General features: G+C 39.5%; 1 protein-coding gene across 5 annotated transcripts in view; it reads right to left on the reverse strand.

The window, feature by feature from the left end:
• Window positions 1-9,290, reverse strand: part of LOC137281563 (E3 ubiquitin-protein ligase TRIM33-like) — a 77,304-nt gene extending 68,014 nt beyond the window's left edge. The window contains exons 1-4 of one of the 5 annotated variants that reach the window (XM_067812874.1): window positions 9,159-9,290; window positions 7,023-8,056; window positions 6,841-6,905; window positions 1,283-2,970 (exon numbers count right to left, since the gene is read on the reverse strand). In XM_067812874.1, the coding sequence (XP_067668975.1) occupies window positions 2,959-2,970; window positions 6,841-6,905; window positions 7,023-8,055 (1,110 nt within the window). In that variant the 5' untranslated portion in view covers window position 8,056; window positions 9,159-9,290 and the 3' untranslated portion in view covers window positions 1,283-2,958. Of the gene's footprint in view, window positions 1-1,282; window positions 2,971-6,749; window positions 6,906-7,022; window positions 8,057-8,343; window positions 8,806-9,158 lie in introns of those variants that run through there. The other 4 variants (XM_067812873.1, XM_067812875.1, XM_067812872.1 and 1 more) reach the window with 4 other exon arrangements.
• Window positions 9,291-16,718: the final 7,428 nt, after the last annotated feature.

Genomic DNA, 16,718 nt, shown 5'->3' on the forward strand with positions numbered 1-16,718 from the left:
CAATATATTACAAACAAACACCCCATGTATTAAGTTTTCCATTTGTCACTGGATATAATTTGTTACTAAGAACCAAATGTTCCTCTGTTCTCATTTGTTACATTGCCGATACACCACCAATGGGTGGCAGCCATTAACGCGCTCTGTGAGTCTTTTATCTCACGCCCAGCATGCATGTGGGATGGACGAGTGTGCATAAGTCCGTGGGGTGTAGCCACGCGCGATCAACACGAAGTCATATCCAAAGGGACGCATGAAGATCTGGGTGAGAATTGGTGTCCAGTAAACCGTGCAGTTTTAGAGGCGACTAATGGGATCAGGTGATGAGGCTTGCCGATTTTGTTGACACATGTCATCGTATCCGGAATGTCTAACGCTATGTTCATGCTGTTGATCACTGGATTGTCGGGTCCAGACTCGATTATTTACAGTCAGCCGCCATATAGCTGGCGGTAACCAACGAACCAACCAACCGTATCCAAAGACATGCGGCCTTATGTCACGTCATACCTCTGTAATAGTGATGACGCGATGCATTTTAAACGTCTATTGCTACAGAATCTTCCCTGACGTACAAACAGCATCCTACAAATATCTCGTGATAGACTCGTCAAGCCAAGCCATGCAGAAAATGGCCCTTGCATTCCTATGTTTAAAACCAGTTTAGGTTGGGATTATGTGCAGTAATTCATTCTTGTCGTAAGAGGCGACTAACGGGATCTGCCGTGGTCAGACTCGCTGAATCGTGAACTCACTCACTCATTTCCTACTATCAAACGAGAACCAAAGTTTCTATGCTTGCCATAAAATGTGACTGTGGATCAGGTGGTCATACTTGCTGAACTTGGCTGACACATGTAATCAGTTCCCAAGCGTGATACAGAACTAATACCGAGGCAGTAAGTCGGACATGGAGGGTGGTGGACCGAAGGTGGACTATATCTTTCATTACGTATCACAGCACTCTTTTTCAGATCATGGATCAACAGCGGTAAATTTCCATGGCTGAGAACTGTGATTACACAATGCCATTTAGAAACAGGTCAAATGTAACGTATGTCATATTAATTTTGGAATTGCACTTTCCTAGTAAAGTACAAATTCTGGTACTGTTTTGTTTTTGCTGACGATTAGGTGCCTGACTCAGGGTATGTGTACAACCTACTGTTACGGAGGTGAGAATGTTTATATACTTCAGATTTAATCGCTCCATATCATGATAAGCCAGTTCAATATTTGTTAAATTAAAGAAGCATATGTGTTCTGTTGAAGCACAATAAACTGTGTTTACCTCGAGCTTTTATTATCAGATACTGTGAAGTGAACACATTCGTGTCTGATGAAAAACTTACATGGAAAATAAATGCTTCATTCTAAATGTGATTATATAAAGCACACATAATGTTTGAATAACACAGGTAGTCAGGTAGTATCCATATGACTTGATCAGTAATGCCACATTTACATTGACTTCTCCCTGTTACAGAGGTTATAACTTGACTTGCAGTTCACAAATAAAGCATAAACATGAAATGATACCATTAATATCAATGTAATAATTCAGAAAAAGGCTTTAGCACTGTAATTCTAACACCTACAATGTAATATGTGTTTTACAATTAATGTTTTAATGTTATACAATTTCAAATTAAAGAAATATTAAAATTGTCTGTTTTATCAAAACCATACAAACGTAGCATCCATATGCATCATCCAAGAAAAAAATCAACAGCAGCAATGTACCACACCGTGTTGAAATAAACAAATTTACTGGCGACCTTGCACTTTTAGTGCCTTGAACTTATCAAACTTCTTATTGGCATGATCACAAACAACAGTGAAACAGTGTTTTTGTTATCTTGTCAGCCTTGCCTAAACAAAAGTTAAAGCTCCCCCAAACAGCTTCTTGTTTATTTACAGACCGCCGACGTAGATCTGAAATACCCCTGAGTGCGGCATGAAAGGTTAAACCAAACAATTGATCTACACGACATTTTAGAATTGGACTTAAAACATAAAATATTGTAACGTATTCATGATTTGAAATAACTTTTGATGAATTTGTGGAGTCAATTACTTGTTGAAACAATTCCCAGACATGTATGAAATGTGTGATAAACTGGTCAACTACTGGAGAATAATAATCATAACAATAGTCATATGTGGATGCAAAATGTTTGTAATATCCCACAGAATCCAGTCAAGTAGAAAATCCAGTCAAGTTAAATAAGTAAATCACACTCACATGTTTACACAATGTCATGTTTAGTTTATTGTCTAATTCAAGGTGTGATAGATAAGTGACTTCTTGGTGTCAGTCATGGTGATATCTGCTCCACATATCACCTTCATGTTGACTGTGTGGTCACCTGGTAACCCAGCAGCAAACACGGGAAGAAGAGACTCCCTCCACTCAACATCCACCTGGATAAAATAACCTCTCTGTCCAGGTCGATGAAGGCGAGTCTCCCCCTCCCCACATCCAGCACAACGCCATAGTGGAGGGTGGCCTGTGTACCGGGTGTGTCAGACATTGTGTTACTGTAACACTTCCCCTTCTCCCCCTGCTGCCACACCCTAGTACAGAGACCCCCCTGCCCCCACCCCCCATCCCCCAGTATGTCACTTTCTACACTGACACACCAGGAGCGGCGCTGTAGACAAACATACATCTCACTGTCCACCTGACTCTCCTCCACCACACCCACCTCCAGGACAAGCCACCAGCACCCTCTTCTCACCACACCCACTCTAGAGTGTGTCTCCCAGTACTGTGGGGTGTGTGGGGCAGGGGTGACAGTACAGGGGGATGAAGGAAGGGTGATGGAGGTGGAGGCACATGTACCCCAATATTCCCGTAGCCTGCCGCTGTGTCTGTGGTTGTGTGGTGGGCGGCGACCAGCTGACCGTCTGTAGTTACGAGGCACCAGTCTGTGTTGGCTCGAGCAGCGTCCAGTTCTAGTTGAGGACCTGGAAATATACCTTTTGTTTACAGTTTAACAAATTTCACGACTACAAATAACAAATTAGACATTTTTTTATGAACGTCGTTTCAATGTTTAGAAACAGCGCACTGAATATCGGTTGACATTTTCGTCTGTGTGTGAATTTGTGTCATAATTGTCATATGAATAGATATTATAATGCTGTGAAAATGTGTATATGGGTATTCTAAATGTTTTCCATTCAATTTTACACTGACTGACAATGAAATAAACACTCCATGAAACATTTTGTCAAAAACTGTTAGTTGAGCTGGTTTGCTCTCTGTAGTCAGAAATAGACACTTGCCGCCTGAAAACACATGTGTATCAACTTCATATCAGGATAAAACTATCATTGTTTGTATTCTAAACTCTTCTTATACGATTTAGAAAACAATAAGACTACCAAAGTAGTTGTTTGACGATATTTTTACATCCGAATGTTCGACACACACAGTATCAACAGGTAACTTAATTCCACCTACCTACTTCTTCAAAGCTAAGACTTTGTTCTTAATGTTAAAGATAATTTAGCAAAGTTTCTGTGTCGGGCCGGTGGTAAAAGTGAAACCACTTTTGAACGAAACAGAGCCAGTAAACTTATAATCCGTGTAGAAAAAAGACAGTATCGAGGGTCAGATAGACCCTCCGTTTGCTGGTAGCATGATCCTCCAGTCGTCTGTGAGCAAAATCACGGTTTGTGTTTCTGTCTAATTGTAGGTCTCATTTACTACCAGATGATGTAATACCTCTGTTTCTTGTTCTTAATAAAAGTCAGCAAGATGTGGGTGAGTTTCAACTGAATATGCTTGAACTGGTTCATTGTTGTTTAATGCCGCACTCAGCAATCTTCCAGCAACATGGCGGTGGTCTGTACATAATCGAGTTTGGACCAGATAATCCAGTGATCAACATCATGAGCATCATCCTAGTCCGGGAACCTGACCACCCTATACCACTAGTCCATCGCCTTTGTACGACAAGCATGTGCTGCTAAAGACTGAATTGAACTCGGATCTTCATATGAACATATGACATGCTTAGGCTTTTCTAGCAAACACACGCTTACACGTCCTCAACTGTTTTTGACGTGAAGTAAGGGCGCCATGTGAGACGATTTTTATCAACATGTAGACGAGGACATCATTGATTAATACTCAAGATGTTGTCGTTGGCCACAACAATAACGTTCAAGCCCACTTTGAAACATGAGGGCAAACCTTTCATATTTTGAAAATGCGATACAGTGCTTATTGACTATCTTACTCCACAGACAAAGAATTCAACACCAAAGACGTCATCCCTCATAGCATCAGACAGTAAGGAACCCAATTTGTGTATGCCATTAGCGGAAGTGCTGCTATCTCCCTGAAAACGGTTATTTTAAGACATCCCCCACTGGGGAGGGTTGTACATGTAACTAAAACATGTAACTTCATGCGATATGCCTTGAAGTCATGTTCACTCGGTCTGTGAAATGAGGAACAGTCTAAGTTAATCCTGTCTGGTGAATAAGATATTTGAATAATGAAATTTGATACCAGTGATCCATGTTCAACTTTATATGCTAAATGCCAACTATTACAAGCTATATAACTATTACATGTACGTTATATATTTTTCGTTAATTGTTTAAAAACGACAGCCGACAAGTAATGACGTATTCGATAAGTACGACGGTTCGTAAGTCAATGTGTAGCATAATCCCTGAAGGTATATGTCACTCGATCTGAGATACACCTTAATTAAGGAAAACACACAATATCTCCTCAACGTAATGGGGCGGTGGGGTAGGGTAGAGATTAAAGCGTTGGTTCGTTATGTTGAAGATCCGGGATTGATTCCAACATGGGAAGAATGTGCGAAGCCCAATTCTGGTGTTCCCTGCTGTTATGTTGCTTGAATATTGCTACAAGCTGTGCAAAAACTCACTCACTCACATGTATATGTGTTTCTGTCATCTGAATCACTATGCACTGACGATATGTTGGATTGTTGGGAGAATGCCATTTTGCGTAAGGGTGTAAACGCGAAATCCGGCTAAGCTGCTCAAGTATAACTTTGTAGACCATTTTGCACGTACCATATATTCAGTGCAAACTATCAGTACTATTTGTTGATAAACCCCAGCATATGTATCAGTTATCAAACCAACCAACCGTGAATACTCGTTCCTATATCGTATAAATGGCATCAGGAAATATGAACTGTGATCAACAGTCTCAACGAATCTTTGTTAAAAAATCGAAAGCAGATACTACACATTTCAAAAGTCTGCTATCAAAAGTTTTGCTTTACTTACTGTCAAATAATCTGTCATAACAGAACATACCTCGGACCAAGTTCAAGAAACAGAGATAGATTTACAAACCTAGCACAACGTGGATTCTTAAAATCATGGGAGGTATGTCTGTAAACCCAGTACCATTCCAGTATCTATACAGCATGTTCATGAGTGGTCAGGTGGTTTGTTGTTTAATGACGCGACGCATCTCGAAGTATTCCAGCTAAACAGTGATGCGTTTCTTTTGTTCTACGGTGTATAATGGCACAGTAGCATAGGGATGAGTGAGTGAGTTTAGTTTTACACCCTACTCAGCAACATTTCAGCTGTATGGAGACAGTTATAAGTAATCGAGACAGGACCAGACAATTCAGTGATCAACATCATGAGCATAGACCAATGCAACTGGAATACGATGACATATGCCAACCAATTCGGGGAGCTTGATCTCGCTAGTCGCCTCTTAATCACAGAAAGAAGACGTGCCAAAACAAAATTTGATTTTAATCGTGAAAGTTTGTTCAAAGATCTGGGTACGGCTCTTTTGAATACACCAAAACATCTATAAACACAAACCTCAATCTATTTTAATTTCCGAAGTGGCTTTTACTGGCCAGCTGCAGTTCAACTTGCTATTCATTTCATGAAGGAACAAGGATTATCTTTGAAACTTCGTGTAAGAATAAAAAAGAAGTTGTTATTCTCTGAACGTGACATGTATTCCTGTTCGTCCAATTTCTAAATGCCTTTCAAAAACTAACCAACTCTCGCCATCCAACTGTTGTGCTGGTAACACAGTAAGCTATAGAACCATGTGTAGCCTTTGGTATCTACCAGGCCTGTTTTTGTCACTAGCCCAACAACCAAAGTATGCAGAAAGTTACTAGTAGAGAATGGTCTTTGACTGATGAATATTGATGATCTAACCAGATAAACGAAGCAACGTTTGAACGGAGTGAAGTTGTCTTTTGAGGATTGATGGGTCTGTATTAGCCTGAATATGTTTATATCTGGATGATGAAACCGAAAATACGGATGAATACAAACAGAACCTGAGAGCCTCTCCGGGTTGTAGCAAAAGGATATACATTGTTACGAGAGTGTATTTTCTGTAAATTGTACTTCTTATTAAGTGATATTCATGATGGGTCACAATTGGTACATAAGTGTTCAGTGCTATTATTTTAGCGGCAGGACATTAAGGTAGTTCTCTTTGTGAATGTTTTGACAGAGGTAAACACGAGGCCGAGAAATTTCTAAGTTGACGGCGACGGTCGAATTGAGCTAGAATATTCAAGACTCAGTGACTGTGTATATATAGGCTAATTGCTGTGTTGACACACTGGCACACACCGATTATCTGGAGTACACTAAACTACCTGCCTCTTTGTCTGTACTTGACCTACATAACTGCTGCCTAACGCTCAGTATAATTGTTTCTCACTCTTAAACCAGGACTTTGGTGAGTTAATAATATATTTGTGACCCATTACTTTATATTTGACTTTATATTTTGAATACTAAGAAAGGAACGAGACATATAGGCATGTTTGTTCATAATAAAGTACTTACCCCCTCTTGTTTGCTCTCAGCATCAGTTAGATGACTACCACTACCATCTGTCTGTGTTCCGTTGTCTGTAAAATAACAAATAACCATTACATATCTATCTGTCTGTCTGTCTGTCTGTCTGTCTGTCTATCTATCTATCTATGTGCGTGTATATGTGTGAGAGAGAGAGAGCAAGTAAGAACCTTGGTCTGAGCCATTTGCACTGATAGACCCGAATTCCGAAATGTCGGATTTCAGTTTATCCAATCCACTCGTGTTGAAAGTAGTTGCAGGTGCGTCGTACGAGTCTGTTGGTAGTGATGTGAGGTACATCTCCGTTGCGTCTTGTATTGAACTCTCCAGTGTCAGAAAGTCCCAGTTTGAAGCATATCTGAGTACTGTCTCGATGTAGTCTGAGGTACACTTGTATCGTTCACTTTCATCGTCAGAGGTGACTTGCTCGCTGTGTAGATTTGATAGTTCCTGCTTCTTCTGATTCTCCAGATTCTCCAGATCGATGGTCAGCTCTCTCTCTCTTTGATCGAGTTGTGTCCGCAGTGAATGGAAAGTGTGGCGAATGGCCTGCTTCATATCCCTGCTTGTCTTCTTTGTGTCATTTATGGCTTTGCTGATACTCTCCAGGTATGCTTGGTGGGAAATACGATATGCAGACACGTTCTTCTCATGTTCTTCTATCCGTCCTTTGGCAGCACCAGCAGCCACATTTAAATCTGCAACGTCGTGATCAGCATGCTCTCCAAGCTTGCATTCAGCACAGAGTAAACTGTTGCAGTTTTTGTCAAAATACTCAAGGGGATAACGATTGTGTAGTTTACAAACTGATTCAGCATACATTCTTCTCGGTATTGTATCCGTCAAGGTTACCACAACATGTCGTCTAGTAGCTTTAAAACTGTCGTGCCAGTTCTGGCAGTATTCGCACTCCTGACACCAACACACAGCCTGGTTGCCGTCATCTTCATGTGTACAGAGAAGCTCTGTGGGGCGATATTTGGCTGTCAGATGGCATATTTCCTTCTGTCTCACTCCATCCTTGTGGAGGGTTGTGTCTGTGAGGTTGACCTCCCTCTGACATGTAGAACATGATATGATACCACCAGCTGCAGATGTCACACATGTTTCACACACAGTGTGAAGACAGGGCAGTAGGTAAGGGGTGGAACCTTTCAATGTAAACTGCTCCTGGCAGACAGAGCACTTGGGGAAGGCGTCCATTCTGAAACACATAAAATATTTGTCTGTAGTCCATCGATTACACCTCACAAGATAGGCACGCATTATCCATCCCCACTCACCTCTGTATATACACCATTTGTTACACCTTAACCCAATCTTCTACCCTGTGTGATATCCACTAGCATGCACTATACACCCCACTCATCTATGTATGTATGCCATTTGATACACACTACGGCTATCTCCCACACTTTCTGATATCTACTAGCATATACTATCAATCCCCACCCGCATCCCCCAAGTCCCTGTATGTACACTTCTTCTTACCACCAATCTCCACGTTTTGATATCCACTGGCATACACTATCATTTACCACCCCAGCATGTGGACAGCACAATGTGTGGGGGTATACAGGTAGAGTACTAGTGTATATTGGAAGATTCGTTTGATACGATAAGTGTTTAGTGACAGATGGTACGCGTGGATGATATGGGTGGATTTGATTATTATAAATGATTGATAGCAGAATATCTAGTAGCATACACTGTTCCCAGTGTACTACACCCGTATACCTATTTTATTAATCCTAACCGTTTCTTATGAACCTTCTGCTATCAATCATTTATGATAATCAAATTCACCCATATCATCCACACGTACCATCTGTCACTAAACACATCGCATCAAACGAATCTTCCAGCATACACTAGTACTCCACCCGTATACCCCTCACACAGTGTGCTGTCTTCCCAGCCACAACTCCGACCTACGTACTCCACTGCGCAATCACAGGGTCTTTAGGTTATCGTGACATGCATTGTTGATCTAAAAATACCCTGTCCTACCTGTCGCGTGGCTTTGTTTACGCCCCCTAAAAGCACCCATAGCGACCATACTGAATCATTCATGTCACAACTACAGGTCTTAGGTTACTCCTTGTAAATTACGCTCCAATCTACTCCATGTTTAACTGCACAAAATCAAATAGATCTCATCTGGCCTTTTAAAAGTTAAAGTACACAGATTTTGCAACATGTACTACGGGAATGGCGTCTCAAGTGGGATAGACAGTGATAGGATTACCTGTTTGATTGACGCTCGGCTATATAAGCTTTAATTCTGACCTAAGTAGATCACTTACCATCTACAATCTACGTATGTCTCATATTTTGACTGGAACTACATCACTAGAGGTTTAACCGGGATGTTTTGAGACATGACGACGCACCCACCTGCAGGTTCGACTTCCTTGTTGAATATGTCACTTCCGGGTAACATCCGAGTTTTATCATAATCGAATTGTATGTTACCTTGTGTACTGACAATGGATGTACAAACTGGATTTTTTATGACACTGCATATTATGTTAATATAAATGTCTGCCAGTTTTACTACAGTCTCGCGGCGGGACCACGTGATGTGGTAAGAGATTCCTGTACATATAATATATATTCGATCCAAAACTCTCCACCGAGGTATGCATTCAGTAACTATATATGTTAATACAATGCATTAATTTGATTTTTAATAAATTGAAACCTATAAGATTAATGTTTTTACTAAGATTAAATATTTGCATATAATGCTGCATAAATTTGATAACCTTTCACTTTATATCCTTCACATAACTTTTCTCATTTTATCCTTTTGAAGTAAACATTCTTCTTGTTTGATGGTAAATAGGATCTGTATATGAATACCACACGTGCATATAAGTCTATTTACTACACGCACTTTCTCCTGTTTTTAAACTCTGGCTTTCAGCTCCTCACGAATACGACCATACTTTGATTTCTTTAAGAATAATACATATGCAGTACATTGCCTCTCCACCTCGCCGTTATCAGGTTAGGAAACATGTGTCTCAAACTGATTCAGTATCTCACCAGGTAAATATAACGCTTCTATTCGCGTATGAATTGTAAATAACATTGGAACATTTATGTGAATTGATTGTATTATGTTTTAACAAGGAGTGCATTTTTGTCTGAGACACTATCTTCGTATTTTTATCTCAGACTGAGAGAATTGCAAATGTCGAGATAACCCTCACAGAGTTACCTCCCTTCGACCGAACTATTTCGATAACTGATGTTAATTGTAGGTGTGTTGCCGACAGAGCATGCATAATCGACTGTTAGAGAATGGATATAAAACCAAGTGACGGAATATTATATGGGTGAGATCAGCTATATTTGCTGAGAAATGAAGCTGCATTTGAACAATGAAACAGGAATGAAATATAGTTATTCTAAAACAAAACATATGATTCATTATAATCATTCCAAATCACTGTAGCGGTCAACTGGAGCGGGAGGTCAGACTCGATGACTTGGTTGGATCTAGTCTGTGTATTCCAGTTGTGTAGGTAGGTGCGCATGATTTTGTTCACTGGATAGCCTGGTTCAGACTCGTGTATTTACAGACTGTCGTCATGAAGCAGGAAGATTGCTGAGCGCGACTTTAAAACAACACACGCACTCAATCAGACACACTCACACAAACACGCACTCACACAACACACACACGTACACACACACTCTCAAACACACTATAGAAACAAACAAAAAACAAAAACAACAAAACAACAAAACAAAAACAAACAAGCCATATATGTGAGATCTCCTGGTATGACCATCATTTTGTACACCCATGAAGATCTAGGTTAGAATCGATCTTTAGGAACCCATGCTCCTCACTTCATGTAGCTGACAAATAACGGCTTTCAACAACAAACGCGGAAAAAAGCCCCCAAACAAATCACGAGTTTCGTCCTGATATTGCTAAGAACGATGTTAGGGCTTGACATGTTTTCCTCATAACAAGTTATCAATATCCCGCTAAGAAGTGATACTGAAAGTAACTGCATCAATATTCAGAATCCTGTGCTCTAAACACCAGTTAAGATGCATCAAAGAATATTTTGGCATAAAAACATGCAGGAATTTCCTGTATCGAATGGGATAATCACACTCACACATCCGACACTTCATCACTGCCTTCATCCATAACAGATACATACGTACATACATGAGTGTACGCATGCATGAATGCACACACACAAACCGAAAGAGAGAGAGATAGAAAGAGAGAGAGAGAGAGAGAGAGAGAGAGAGAGAGACGCACAAACAGAAGTAAAATAAACGGCCTACGTCACGTCACAGATGATCTTGTACTGCCGTGTTTGTGCCAATGTTTTTATCCAATTTGCGAACGCCTGGGGTCATTAAAGATTCCAGCGATTCATTTACACGGTCACATTTTACTCCAAGACTGGCGATGATTATATATTGTTAGATACATACGTACGTACGTACGTACATATGTGTGAAGATCATGTACCTCTATGCGTCCTGTGATCCCATACAGCTGCGATGCTGATGTGTATATCTCGTACCAAAATGATTTTTGAATATCACATGCTAAGCTTTGGGTACAACTGCATGTTTTATATGAAGATCACTACTGCATATCTAGCTTGAAGATCATGTTCCACTGAGCTTTCGGGTGAAGATCATGTACTTCTATGCGTTCTGTGATCCCATGCTGCTGCTACACTTCCCTGCATATCTCTTACCAAACCTAGTTTTGAAAATCACATGCTAAGCTTTGGGCAAAACTGCATGTTTCATATGAAGATCACCACTGCATGTTTTACACGAATATTTCCAAAACATCTATTATTTTGGTACTTCTCATTCTGTGTTAAACTTGACTGATTTCATTATTCACCAATGTATTGCCCGTCTTCATTTGTTGTTGACAAGCTGTTAATCCCAGTTTGACGTCTATGACACTTTGAATAACTCCAAACATTTTATTGGTCAGTATTTCCTTTGAAATTTTTTAAGTAAAGAAATTTGGACATAAGTGTGGCATTATGACTATTTTTGGTTTTATGTGACGTGTGACCTATGCTTCTTTCAGATCCAGAGAGCGGCATTTGCACGAACATAATAGAAAATCACTGACGGTGCATAAAGTGTCAACTACCATCCCCCAATTCAACCTGGACAAACTTGGATACAATTTGGCTGATTATTTCTGGCATACTCGTGTCATCAGTGATCACCCAGCGTTCGAGCATGCAATTGAATTGTCTCTGTGCCTTGTGTAAGTGTTATGGTACTTACTAGAATTATCTCTCTGAGACATATATAGTTATAGCATGCACTAGAATTATGATTCTGCTTTATATAGAGGTTATGGCATTTTCTAGTAATATCTGTCTGCCGTGTATATAAGAAAAACATTGAGTAAGAAATATCACTCTGCCATATGTAAATGTTGTGGCATTCGCTGGAATTATCACTTTGTCATATACATATATAACTATAACATGCACTAGAAGTATCCTTCTGGCATATGCAAATGTTATGGTATTTACTAGATTTATCACTCTGTCCAATAGATGTATGATTATAGCATGCACTGGTATTATCACAATGTCATATATAAATGTTATAGCCCTAATCACTCTGCCTTGTATGTGAGTACTTACAGCATGCCCTAGAAATAGTCACTCTGACACACACACACACACACACACACACACACACACACACACACACACACACACACACACACACACACACACATATATATATATGTGTGTATATATATATATATATATATATATATATATATATATATATATATATATATATATATATATATATATATATATATATATATAATGTAGCTGTAAATGTACTATGACTTGATGATATGATGTTGTATGTATGTTTCTGCATTATATCATTGTAATTCAGCAAGATGTTTCTCATGTTATTCATATTAGTACATGTAATGTTTTCATGACTGCTAGCTTGCTTGATATGCTTGTAACAGAAAGTTTCTGTGGAACTATTTTTTTCACTTAAGCAGGAGAGTGTTACGGGAGTGTATTTTTTGTAAAGTGTATTACTAATTAAACGATAATTGTTATGTGTCCCATTTCGTATCATAAATGTTTAGCGCCATTAGTGGTTTTTGGCAGGTCTTTAAGGTAGATTTTTAGAGTTACCTCCCGTTTTCCTTTATGTTTTGATTATTTGTGATACTTCCGGAAGACTATGCTAGAGCATTCTACCTTAGTGGCGGTGGCCATATGTGCTCGAACTTTCAGGAAATGACTGAATGTATATATAAAGGTTAGCTGCCGTGTTGCCGACACGGAAATACATGGATACACATATTTACTGGAGTACATGACTGTCTCCGTCAATGCTTGACCTACATAACTGCTGCCTGACCGTTCGCTGTGTCATATTCTGTATAACGGTTTCTCACTCTCATATCAAGACTTTGGTAAGTTGACATTATATTGTCACCCATTACTGTAGATTTGACTCGTTTGTATCGTACATGAAACTTCTCTTTTGAATCTGTATATTTTTGCCTTTGTTGGCTGAAAATAAAAATATTGAATATCTTAGATTTGTCATTGTGGTATATTTTCGCCGGTTCTGTTGGGATTTCCAACACCTTTTATCACGGCAATTGGAAACTATTTTCTAACAGTTTTACAAATAATGGTAAGCTCCACTTGGTGATCTAGGAGATAAACAGAGTTTCAATTTACCTGGTGAGGAAAGCACTCCATACATCTTATACTTTAAAGATAACGTATGCAAACGAATGCCACTAGTACATTTTACAGAGCTTGAATGAGTTATTAAAATAACACTAACCAAGTCTTACATTGTTTTTAGTCAAAATGATTACGTTTCCAAAATTACTAACAACGGCTTCCTGCTCACATCCTTTATCCCCTTTAAAGATAATTCTATACAAGTGTTAAGAACTAACTCACGTTGTAAGGTATATAATGAACTCACGTTATAGGGTATATAACTAACTCACGTTGTAGGGCATATGACAAACTCCTACATGACACGTACCTTAAACAACGTAGAGTATAAGTCACTCTACATCTCCACATGTGATAGACTAAGTGTTATCCTGTGTAGTATGAATGTTATAGCGTTGTGAGTCACACGTTGGATATAATTAACTAGGTAAAACCTACGTAGACATCAATATATCTTTTACGAAGAAGAAAGTACAGTAAAAGTACAGTATCATCTTTATGGATAACATCTTTGGCAGTCAGATGTAGGTGGATACACGACCTATTTACTACAACATAAGAGACGCATCTTCGAATACAGTTGTACTGTTCCAAATGATGTAGTGGTCGGGTGAACTTTGATGTGCCCGACAACGGCGTCAGTGTCTGTATGAAAACGTCGCATGCATTGTAAGAAAGGCGTTTAATAGTATATAATTGTACTGCTTGTCTATGGGAAGCCTCGCATGCGGCACTGATACCAATACGTCACACTTTGGAAATTATTGTTGTATAGCAGTTGTAAAGAAGTAGAGAAATGTGCTTTAATTAGCTTGATTCGCTTAATTCATAACAGCATCTAAATCATGACATCAGAATGATTCCGCCGTGTGACACTATGTCATGATCAGGGACAGTGTCTCGACACCGTGACTTAATTCCTGTATTGACATTATTGATCTGAGGGGAACAGTAGGAATTATAAGACACGCTTGTTAATAAAATCACTAATACTGACAGTGACAGGCCTGGGTGCGGTTCTGTGCCTAATGAGTTGTTGTATTTCTATGTCAAGATATTTTTTAATGAACATGGTGATGTTTAGCCACAGTTTTCAGAAGAATGTTAAGGAGATTGTTAGCAATGGTGATAAATTATCTAACACAGTGGAAACAAATGCCATGAACCCAATTACACACATCTTTTGTTGAGCGTTTGTGACAGCGTGATGCAAAGAGCAACATGGGTGCTTTGATCCTGCATATGTGGGAAGGAAGTCTCTCAGATCGCACCGTTTATTCCGAGGTAAGTCAGTGTTTTATCTCATCTCATACACGACGGTCTTTCGCCGCTAATTAGCAATGATTTTGGTAAATTGTGTGGCCTGTTATTGTCCCAAGTAGAAAGACGATACCGCCGCTTCAAACAACAATTATCGCCTAACACCACGGCAACAAACAGTGTGAGAATGGATTCAATAGTGAGCGAGTAAGTTCAAATTATAGCCAGGCAATATTTCAGCCATATCATGACTGAAACATTTCATTTATTGGTAATGATAAAGTTACATAACATATGTGGACAAATGACAGTGGGAAGACTAGGTAATCACAGAAAGAGAATTAAAACTAGGATTCAACTTTAACATTAAATATCTATTACGGACACCGGGCTATAGATCACCAGTAACTGAAGGAATATCACGATACTAGGGGCCATGGGGACGGTTCATTTGCTATCTGAATGGACCCTAGCTGGATTTATACCATTCCCCCAGCCGTTGGCGAATGCAATTGAAGTGAGTCATCAATGTACTTTTAAGTACCACCAAAAATACCACGTAAGTTTAAATTTACTTTGAATGTCGTACATTGAAATAGCTCTCTATCTCCTACAACCCCCCCACCTTCTCTCTCTCTCCGTATACATACATACATATACATACATGCACACACACACACACACACATACATACACACATGCATGTGTCTGTGTATGTGTGTGCGTGTGTGTGTGTGTGTGTGTGTGTGTGTGTGTGTAGATGTAGAAGTATGTGTGTGTATGGATGTTTACCTCGATTGTGGTTCATTGTATTTCATTTATATCTTAAATATCGACGCCAAAGAACCATCGATCTCGATTGTCCACTGAAACAAATCACACTGGGGGTAGACAGCAAAGCACTGTCAAAATGCATTCCATGGGACCACTGGTAGTAGGTAATGGCAACAAGTAATCAACAACATCAGGTGGCAACAGCTGATCTTCAACAATCCATGCTTGTCGTAAGAGGCGAGTAACCGGATCGTTTGATCCGGACCCCTGACTTGGTTGATATATGTTATCGTGTGCTAATTGTGCAAGATAATGACAGTTCCCTGGCAATTTGTGACAGTTAAGTTCAGTGACAAAGTGCGTCCATTTGGGCATCACGTACCGGTAAATAAAGATACTCGAACGTTTGGTAAGTACTGTTTTCATTCTTTAAAACCAAATATGACCTTCCGTCTTATTGTATACTGAGGGAAGTTTCATCAAACGGAAACTGAGCAGAGTGACGATGATAGAAAAACAAGAGTATCAGATTCAAAATAATAATGAAGTGTTGCTATCCTCAGCTTGTGGAATACCTTTCCACATTTGTGTTGATACAAATCATTGTTTACATTTGCGGCCAGCTGCTTTTCTCTGAGTTGGAATCCAACTCCATTTTGAAACAGTATGATAATGTTCCTGAAGTGGCGTGACACGTCTCAGTAGACGGAGCTCGGCGAAAGGCATGTTGCTGTTGGGAGATTGGACGTCACATAGATTACAGTTGAGTCCCTTTAATGATGTCACATGGGGCAGGCGAATCACAGGCAGTTGAAACTTAAGCTCTCTGGACATGGGATCAGTCTCAACTTTAAGGGTTGTTGTGACTGTCAGACTGACTCATCGCTGACCTTATGAGGTAATATAATTATGCTTACAGTCCAGAAAAAAATCAGCTTTTGACGTACCGTGCGTACGAGACAAAACTTTTGCGACGAAATTATTTAACCTGACACTGTGTGATAACGGTTATCGAGTTTGAAAGTTTTTGAGACAGTTAACAGTATATTACGAACAAACATCCCATGTATTAAG

Source organism: Haliotis asinina, chromosome 4 (genome assembly GCF_037392515.1).
Source record: "Haliotis asinina isolate JCU_RB_2024 chromosome 4, JCU_Hal_asi_v2, whole genome shotgun sequence".
Taxonomy (NCBI): domain Eukaryota; kingdom Metazoa; phylum Mollusca; class Gastropoda; order Lepetellida; family Haliotidae; genus Haliotis; species Haliotis asinina.